The following is a 9,686-nucleotide window of genomic DNA, read 5'->3' as shown; positions in this document are numbered from 1 at the left end:
GCTCTCCTCTCTTGATAAGATAAGGGACCCATCCCTCTCACTCCCTTCCCCCACCGGGAAGGACGGAAGGGCCCCTACCCCCGCCACCGACCCACCCACCCCACGAGCCCCCAGGCCAGACCCTGCACATGCTCTCAACAGCCAACCCGCCCGCAGGTCTTGCGTAAGAGGGAGACAAGGCACCCATCCATCTCTTGCCTCTTCCTCCAGCGGGAGGCCTCCAGCCCTGACCCCTGCCTTGGGTTTCCTGGCCTGGTCCAGGGACAGCTTCTCCCATGACGTGATCAAGTCGGCCCGTCCAGGCCTCCAGGCGAGATAAAAGGGTTGCGCTGACCAGGGGCGGAGGGAGCATCAGAATGGTACCGGGGGCAAAAGCGCGACGGTGGCTGGCAGGGCGCCGGCTGTCCCCGAGCCGTGCACGCGCACTGGGCACCACAGCCGCTCAGGCCCCCAAGGCAGTGCGGCCCTTCGAAGCCATACCCCAGTGTCCCGGCAACAAGTGGCTGAGGCTGCTGCAGATCTGGAAGGAGCAGGGCTCTGAGAACCTCCACCTGGAGATGCACCGGACCTTCCAGGAGCTGGGGCCCATCTTCAGGTAAAGCCCCTCCTGCCCGGCTGGCCGAGAGCACCCTCAGCGGCTGTCCCTACTGACGGCTGAGTCCCGGCCAGGCGCCTGTGGCCTGGGCTCTGTCTGCGCCTTAAGGAGGCAGGGTGGGAGCGGGAGCCGCTCTGGGCCTTTGACATGGAGGCGGCGTCTCCAGGGGAGGACGGAGCGGTCCCCGGCTGGCCGCTGAGATGGCAGAGTGCAGACAGCAGAGCCGAGCGGCTTCCTGGCTTAGACAGTGGGAGGGAGCGCCTGCTCTGAACCGGCATCCACAGTCTTGGACAAGGGAGAGGCCTGCCGGAGACAGGCCGGCTTGGTTCTGCGGAGTGAGGCCCGGGGGCGGACAGGCCCCGGGCAGGGCTCTGAGCTTTGTCCCGCAGGTATGACGTGGGAGGGACACACATGGTGCACGTGATGCTGCCCGAGGATGTGGAGAGCCTGCAGCGAGCCGAGAGCCCTCAGCCCTGGCGGCCGCCCCTGGACCCCTGGCTGGCCTACCGACAGCATCGTGGGCACAAATGTGGCGTGTTCTTGCTGTGAGAGCCAGGCGGGGTGGCGGTGGCGGTGGAGGGGGGACGGGGCCGGGGCGGGAGAGGGGGGCGCGGGTGGCGCACCTCCCAGTGCAGGGTGCAGCCAGGTCTGGAAGCCCAGAAGCGCCCCAGGCCAGGCAGGACCTGAGCAGGTGGGCCCTGTGTGTCACAGGGGTGGGGAGGGGCAGTGGGTCCCGGGCCCCGGAGAGGAGGAAGGATGAGCACTGCCATAGGGAGCACCCTCTCTGCGCCCGCCTCCGCGGGTTGTCCCAGCAGGGTGGGCTTCTCCCTTCCTATAGGTTGGCACGCCCAGGCCTGGGGGAGGGGTCACTGGCCAGGTGTCCATGTCAGCCTGAGGGCCCCCGGACTGCCACCCTCTGCACGAGGTCGAGGTACCCTGTGGGACTTAGAGATGACTGCAGGTCGCTCAGGATGGAGAGGCTGGAGCGGGGAGAGGGCAGGCAATAGGAAACGCACCCTTGTTCAGAAGCGAAACTCTAAGCAGGTGCCCGTGTGAGCGTGAGCCTGTGCGTGTGTCCGTGTGTGTGTCTTTCTGGGTCGACCTGTCTGCAGCCTCGAAGTAGGTGTGTGCTGTGTGTGGCGGCACCGGTAGGCGCTGTCAGAAGCGTGTATACGCACGTGTGTTTTCCCGCGTGCTGGCTTCCGTTTGGGTTCCTGCTATCGCATGCATATCCGCACGTGCGCGTGGTTTGGGTCCTTGCGTGCGAGCCCGCGTGTGGCTCGGTGTGCGCTGCATACATGTGAGTGTGTCTGCGTGTGTGCGCGTGGGTTTGAGCGTTCCAGGCGTGTTGTGGCAGTGCACATGGGGGAATTGTGGGCGTGCTCCCGTGTGGTGTCCTTGGCAGCGAGCATATAGGCAGGTGTCCCGCGGTTATGCGCATCTTTCTGGACATATGTGTGTGCGCTGGTGTGCAAGTGTGCACAGTGTGCCCGCGATCATTCTCACGACCTGCAGGCAGCCAGCCGAGCAAAGAAGGTGTTTCTGCTGGAGTGTGGCTGAGAATGCAGATCGCTCCCCACCATTCGCTGGAGGGCATCCCTGGAGCCCCCATTGCTCTGGGCCCTGGTGCTCTTGGAGAAAACTGGTCTGTCCGAATCGTCATCACCCTGTGGGGGAGAACGCTTCTCTCCTCCCCACCCCCTTCCCCTCCTCCTCCTCCTCCTCCTCCTCCTTCTTCCTCCTCTTCCTCTTTTTCTCCTCCCTCTCTCTTCTCATCCCTCTTCTCCTTCCCATCCTCCTCCGCCCTCCAACTCCTCCTCGCCTTCCCCCTTCTGCTGCTGCTGTTTCTCCTCTTCCTTCTTCACCCTCTTCCTCTTCTTCCTCCTCCTCCTTTTTCTTCCTCTTGCTCTTCTTCTTTTTCTCCTCCTCTTCCACCTTCTTCTTCTTCTCCCCTTCCTCCCCCTCCTCCTTCTCCCCCTCCTCCTTCTCTCTTCCTCTTCTGATCCTTTCTCTTCTTCTCTTTCTCCTTCTCCTCCTTCTCCTCTTTCACTCCTTTTCTCCTCCTCTTGCTGCTCCTACTTCTGGCTGCCTGACGTGTTCTTCACATAAACCCTTACATTGGGACCAGGTGTACAGTGTCAAAGTCATCACTTCCCTGTGCTGCTCAGTGCTCATGACGACAAGCGCACTCTTGATCCCGTCCCCCATCCCCCCAAACTCCCCCCTCCAGCAACCATCAGCTTCTTCTCTGTATTTAAGACTCTGGTTTTGGTTTGATCTCTCTTTCTGTGTTTGTTCATTTGCTTTGTTCAATTCCATACATGAGCGAAATCTTACGATAATCTGTCTTACTCTGACTGACATTTCTCGCGTAGCATGATTCCCTCTGCGTCCATCCATGTGCTTGCAAATGGCCAAGATCCCATTCTTTTCAGTGACTGAGTAGTATCCCATCACGTATACAAGTATTATCTGTATCTATATCTTGGCCATCGTAAACAGTGCTGCGATAAACACGGGGTGCAGGTATCTTGTCGCATTTGTGGTTTCATTGTGTTTGGGTAAATAACCAGTAGTGGAACTCGTTTTAGCTTTCTGAGGACCCTCCACACTTTTCTCCAGAGCGGCTGCACCAGTCTGCATTCCCACCCACGGTGCACAAGGGCTCCCCTTTCTCCACATCCTCGCCAACGCCCGTGGGTTCTTGTGATTTTGATTTTAGCCGTTCTGACCGCTGTGAGGTGATGTCTCGTTGTAGTTTGATATGTACCTCCTTGATGATGGGTGATGTTGAGCGTCTTTTCACGTGTCTGTTGGCCATCGCTAGGTCTTCCTCGGAAGAAGGTCTATTCCGGTCTTCTGCCGTTTTTAAGGGGATCGTTTGTTTGTTCGTTGTGCTACTGCTCGAGTTCTTTGTATGCTTTAGATATTAAGGTTCTCATACGTACCATTGGCAAGTATCTTCTGCCACTCAGCAGCTTCCCCCTTTTCCTTCTGTTGATGGTTTCTTCGCTGTGCAAAGCCTTTCCATTTTGGCAAAGTGCGGATAGCTTAATTTTGCTTTTCTTTCCCTCGTCTCCGGAGACACATCTAGAAAATTGTTTCTGTGGCCCACGGCAGAGTCATTACTGCCTGCGTCGTCTTCTAGGAGTTTTGGGGTTTCAGGTCTCACACTGGGGTCTCTCATCCATTTCAAGTTTATTTTTGTGTGTGGCGTAAGGAAGTGGTCCGGTCTCATTCTCCTGCAAGACTGTCCAGGTTTCCCAGCGCCATTTGTTGAAGAGACGGTCTTTCCCCATTGGGTGTTCTTGCCTCCTTTGTCTTAGGTTGGCCATACAATTGACCGTACCATCAAGGGTTTGCTTCTGGGCTTTCTATCCGCTTCCATTGATTGGTGTGCCTGCTTCCGTGCCAGCACCACACAGAATTGATCACTAGCGCGTTGTCGTATGGGTGGAAATCTGGGGTTCTGGTACTTCCGGCTTCCTCCTTCTTTCTCAAGGTCGTGTTGGCTACTCAAGGTCTTTTGGGGTCCCGTACAAATTTTACCATTGTTCTAGGCCCGTGAAAAATGTTGTCCTTGTGGTAAGGATGGCACTGAACCTGTAGATTGCTTTGGGCAGCACGGACATTTTAACACGACTGGTTCTTCCTAACCATGAGCATGGGGTAGCTTTCCATTTCTTTCTGTTGTCTTCCATTTCTTTCATCTTGTCTTATACTTTTCTGCGTACGGGGCTCGTACCTCCTTGTTTAAGCGTATTCTCAAATACTTTGTTACTTTGGGTGCAACTGTAAATGGGATTGTTTTCTTCATATCCTTTTGGGCTACTTCATTATTAGTGTGAGAAATCCAACAGGTTTCTGTGTATTAATTCTGTGTCCTGCAACCTTATTGAATTCAGTTATCAGTTCTTTTTGTCTTGTATTGGTTTTTTTGCTGGATGCTTTAGGGTTTTCTCTCTATATAGTATCATGCCATCTACAGGTGGGAAGAACATTTTATTACTTCTTCTTTACCCACTCAAGGCGTAGCCACAGCAATCGGACAAGAAAAAGAAACAAAAGTCATGCAAATGGGGAAGGAAGAAGTACAATTCTGGGCTCTGTTTTGAGCACATGATGTGACCCATGGTTTGGCTCCTGCCCTGGAGGACCAGGAGACAGGCAGGAAGAGGACTTGGTCTGACCGGCATAGGGAGAGCATTCTCAGCAACGGGGAGGGTGGGAGGGGAAGCGTGCTAGGGGCCTCTCACTCTGGGGCCTGGTGTGAGCAGGGTGGCAAAGGCTGACAGGAAGTCCACCCTCCCTCCTTCCTCCTGGGAAATTGAGGGGCCGGACGGGTGCTGATGGGCCAGCAAGGGACCTGTAGGTGTGCACAAATGAACGCCAGGAACCCACGTGGCATGGCCAGGCAGAAGTTCTGGGTCAGCCCCTCTTTAGGTGGGAGCACGCTGGGCACAGCCCACAAGGCCTCCCTCAGAGAAGGGCTTCAGCTGAGGTCTACAGGCAGGCATCTGCCCCTCAGGACCAGCAGGCAGCTCCCTGCCCCACCCCGGCCCCTTGGAGACGGAGAACATATGTCCGGGGCTGGCCCCAAGCTGCTGATTCTGGCTTCCCTGAAGCTCCTCTCTCTGCTCTACAGAAATGGGCCCGAATGGCGCGTGAACCGGCTGAAGCTCAACCCAGACGTGCTGTCGCCGCAGGCGGTGCAGAAGTACATCCCCATGGTGGACCGGGTGGCGAGGGATTTCTCCAAGGCCCTGAAGGCGCGAGTGCTACAGAACGCCCGGGGCAGTCTGACGCTGGACATCCGGCCGAGCATCCTCAACTACACCGTAGAAGGTAGGGAGGTGCCGGGCTCTGTGGGGCAGGGGCAGGCCCGGATCCGGACTGGGACTGGGTGGGTGTGCTGTAGGACGCCCCCGTGAGGCCATCGGCTGCCCGAGGCTCAGCAGCCGTACCCTCTCCTCAGCCAGCAATTTAGCCCTTTTTGGAGAGCGTCTGGGCCTCCTTGGCCATAGCCCGAGTCCCGCCAGCCTGCAATTTATCCGAGCTCTGGAGGCCATGTTGAAGTCCACCGCGCAGCTCATGTTCATGCCCAGGGACCTGTCACGCTGGACAAGCACCAAGGTGTGGAAGGAGCACTTCGAGTCCTGGGACTACATCTTCCAGTATGGTGAGGCCCAGAGACAGGGCAGTGCTGGGTAGCAAGGACACCAGGGCCCCCAATATCCACTCACTGAAATCGGGGGGTGCAGAGGCCGCATCACAGGGCTCATGGTGTCTTCGTGGCCCGGGAGACTTGGCGGGGTGGCCGGGCTGGGCTGGTCCTGGGCACCTGGCACAGGAACAGGGAGTCTTGGGAGTGTGGTGGGCTGCCAGGTAGAGGGATGAGGACAGGGGCTGCCCAGCACCAGGCCCAGGCCCCGGATCTCCCTGCCCCACAGCCAACAATGCCATCCAGAAGATCTACCAGGAGTTGGCCCTCGGCCGCCCGCAGCACTATAGCGGCATCGTGGGGGAGCTGCTGATGCGCGCGGACATGACCCTGGAGGCGGTCAGGGCCAACTCCATCGAACTCACCGCCGGGAGCGTGGACACGGTCAGGCCAGCAGCCAGCCCTGTCCTAACACACGGAGCCTCCTGACTACAGGCAGTGTCCCCCCCCCCCATGCCACGTGGCTCCAACGGGCCCCTGCTTGGAGCCGATGGAAGGCTCTGATCTGAGGAGGTTGGGGGAGAGGACTCAGGAGCTGAGCTTCCAGGGGAAGGGTTTGCAGTTACTCTGGAGGGAAGCGTGCTCCAGGCCCAGTGCAGAACGGGTGAGGCCCAGGGACGTGCAGCAGCGCAGACCCCTGCAGACGTCTGGGTTGGGAAGGAGAGGGCGTGAGAGGCAGCGGCACGAGGAGGCTGTGCCCAAGCAGGGAAGCCTGCACAAGGAGCCCCTGCGGGGCCAGAGTCCGTTTGGCTCTCATTACAGAGGCTTTGGAGGTGATGGGCTGAAGACACAGAGGGCAGCACGAGGCTCCAGCTCGTGGAAGAGAGAGCAGCTGGAAGCCCAGCCCGGGGGCCGGGGGGGTGTAGGGAGGTGCAGGCAGGTCCCAGGGTGTGGAGTGCAGTGAGCCTCCTGCCCTACAACCAACCCTCATCTGTCAGCATCCGTGAGGTGCTGCTCTGGGCCAGGCCCGCAGGCTTCTGAGCAGAGGCACAGAGCCCAGGCTGGAGAAACCCCATGAGCAGAGACTGCAGTTCAGCCAGAGTTAGGGTCCAGGGTGGCCCGTTCCTGTTGGGACTGCGGGGTCTGGGCTGACCTGCCCACGGGAGCCCAGGGGACATCACGCAATGGGTGCAACGGGTCTAGAATGAAGGGCTACCCCCCACCCTCCCACCTGTACACACTTGAGTAGATGGACCCCTGAGGAGGGTGAGAAGCAGGCCCTGGGGTCACGGGAGAAGGTGGCCTGGGGCTTCACCAAACGTGGGGACACCTTCCCTGAGGGATTCAATGGAAACAGATGAGGCGAGTGTTAGATCTTGAGGTCTCAGATCCCCGGGGTCGGTGTTTCCCTGGGCCGGTACGTCCACCCCGGGGGAAGGGCGTCTTCCTGGGGGAGATCCCCTGGGGTCGGAGGTGCGTGGCCTGTGCCAAGGTCTGAGCCCCGCACCCGTGGCTCCCGCAGACGGCCTACCCCTTGTTGATGACTCTCTTCGAGCTGGCGCGGAACCCTGACGTGCAGCAGGCCCTACGCCAGGAGAGCGTGGTGGCCGAGGCCAGGATCACGGAGAATCCCCAGAGGGCAACCACAGAGCTGCCCCTGCTGCGGGCGGCCCTCAAGGAGACCTTGAGGTGGGTGTGGCAGACGCTGGCCGCCCTGGCGGCCCCCGCCCCAGTGTCTGGAGCGCCGTGCTCAGCGGGGCCTGCAGACAGATCCTGGGGCTGACGAGCGGCTCTGCCCAGATGCCGGCCCTGTGGCTCCTCTTCTTCTCCCTGAGGGATGGGGCGCTTCTTCCCCTGGGATCCCGCTTCAGTGCCCTGGGCGCCCCCTTGGTGCGCCCTCCTCAGCCGGACCGCTCAGGCCCAGAGAGCTCTGCCTGGGCTCCGGAGGTGCAGGGAGCCCGCCCCTCATGGTCTGGGCTTCCCGGTGCCTGAAGCCACTTGTGGGGGTGGCGGGAGATCCCCTCGCCGGTGCCTCCTGGGCTAGGAAGGCCGCAGAAGGGAAGCGAGGGTCCGGGTGACAGCGGAAGTCCCCGTTGGACGCCCCTATGCACAGGCTGTACCCCGTGGGCATCTCACTGGACCGGCAGGTGGGCTCGGACGTGGTGCTGCAGAACTACCACATCCCGGCAGGGGTGAGTGGGGCCCCACAGCCCCCGCAGCAGATGCCTGGCCCGGCTGACCTTGCCCGCAGCGCGGCGCTGACGCTGCCCCTCCCCACGTCTCCACAGACCGTGGTCAAGGTGCTGCTCTACTCCCTGGGTCGAAACCCCTCCGTGTTCCCGAGGCCGGAGCGCTATCATCCCAGGCGCTGGCTGGGCAGCAGGAGCTCTGGCACCAGGTCCCCCAGCCTGGCCTTCGGCTTCGGCCTGCGCCAGTGCCTGGGGCGGCGCCTGGCGGAGACGGAGATGCTGCTGCTGCTGCACCACGTGAGCAGGCCTGCGCCGCCCCAGCCGCAAGGACATGCCACTGGCAGGGCCTGGCCCGTGGGGGAGTGGGTGGGGTAGGGTCTGGGCGTGCTGGGCGGCCTGGCTGGGAACCACTGGCTTCTCCTGCGGGGCACACAGCCCACGGAGTAGGGCCCAGGAAGGAGGAGGAGGGGGGAGGCTGGGCCAGGACCCTGGGGCTGAGCAGTTGTGCGGGTGGAAGCCGCGCCTCTGTCCTAGGTGCTGAACCACTTCCTGGTGGAGACCCTCACACAGGAGGATATCAAGATGACGTACCGGTTCATCCTGACACCCTCCACCCTCCCGCTCCTCACCTTCCGGGCCATCAACTAGTCACATCGCCGTGCTGTGGGGACAGCCGCGCCACCAGCCCCTCCCTGCCTGACCCCAGGCCACCCCCGTGTTCTCCCAAGAGCCCTGCTCCCTGCCACGGGACACTGTGCAGTCGGCGCCTTGCTCAAAGGGTCAGGGCGATGACTCCTGGTTGCACGTCCTGGCTGCGTGCTCAGTCCCGCCAGCGCCCTGTCCAGCAAGGAGCAGCATCGGAGGGCCTTAGAGCCCCTGTCGCCCCACAATAGCTCCCCTCTCCGGTGCCTTTGGACCTGCCCCGCACCCGCCTCCCTGTCTAGTCTCTCATCGACTCTGTACTTAACTCTGTTCCCACGAAGAGCTGACAGCTTGGGGTCCCTCGGTCCTGCCCGTTGCCATTTCAAATGCCACACTCCTTGTCTGCACTGCTGCCGTCTGGTCTAGAGCTTCGAGCTGGGCTCTCAGTCCCCCTGCCTGTTCCGCTCAGTCTGCCTGGGTCCTCTCAGCACTGCCAGGCTCTGGGTTGTGGCTGAAGCACCCAGCTGGGGGACCAGATACGCGGGTCGGGAGTCATGTTTCCTGGAAGAATGGCCTCCAAGGAGCTGCCGGGGACATCTGGGCCAATGACCCTCCTCTGACAGCTGGGCAGAGGTGAACTCCTCTGGCTGGCTGCAGGGTGACCGACCTCAGAGGAGCCTCTAGAAGAAGGCTTGGGACCATCTCAGCCAGGCACAGACACATGCTCCCTTTAATGAAGCCCTCTGTGTGCAGTGCCGGCTGCCCTCTCACAGTGACCCTCAGGACAGGGCCAGCCCTGACCTAGTGGGAGGAAGAGGCTTTGGACAGCTGAGAGGCGGCTGGGGTCTCCTAGCTGGCAGGAGCGAGCAGCCTGTCCCATGCTGCCTGGGGCCAGGTGACACCCGCGAGTAGAAAGGCACCGGGAGGCCGAGCTGGGTGGTGGGTTGCTCTGCTCGCCCTCCGTCCCCACCCCACCCCCACCTCACCCGGGAGAACCAGGCAAGGCAGTGAGGAGGAGGGGCTGCCCCCCACCCCGGTCTGGCCTGCCCTGCCTGCGCTGAGGGCCCCTCGGGCATCTGGTCTTGCCCAGATTCCCTGA

The 9,686-nt window shown here is 60.9% G+C and overlaps 1 protein-coding gene across 1 annotated transcript; it reads left to right on the top strand.

The window, feature by feature from the left end:
* Window positions 1–356: 356 nt before the first annotated feature.
* On the top strand, window positions 357–8,593 carry LOC123926186 (cytochrome P450 11B1, mitochondrial-like). Its single transcript, XM_045980018.1, has 9 exons — window positions 357–595; window positions 985–1,140; window positions 5,241–5,440; window positions 5,571–5,774; window positions 6,046–6,200; window positions 7,279–7,445; window positions 7,870–7,948; window positions 8,045–8,242; window positions 8,480–8,593. The coding sequence occupies exons 1-9, from the start codon at window positions 357–359 to the stop codon at window positions 8,591–8,593; spliced, it is 1,512 nt and encodes a 503-aa protein (XP_045835974.1).
* Window positions 8,594–9,686: the final 1,093 nt, after the last annotated feature.

This window comes from Meles meles, chromosome 1, assembly GCF_922984935.1.
Source record: "Meles meles chromosome 1, mMelMel3.1 paternal haplotype, whole genome shotgun sequence".
NCBI classification, from domain to species: domain Eukaryota; kingdom Metazoa; phylum Chordata; class Mammalia; order Carnivora; family Mustelidae; genus Meles; species Meles meles.
This window is presented reverse-complemented; position numbering and strand designations above follow the sequence as displayed.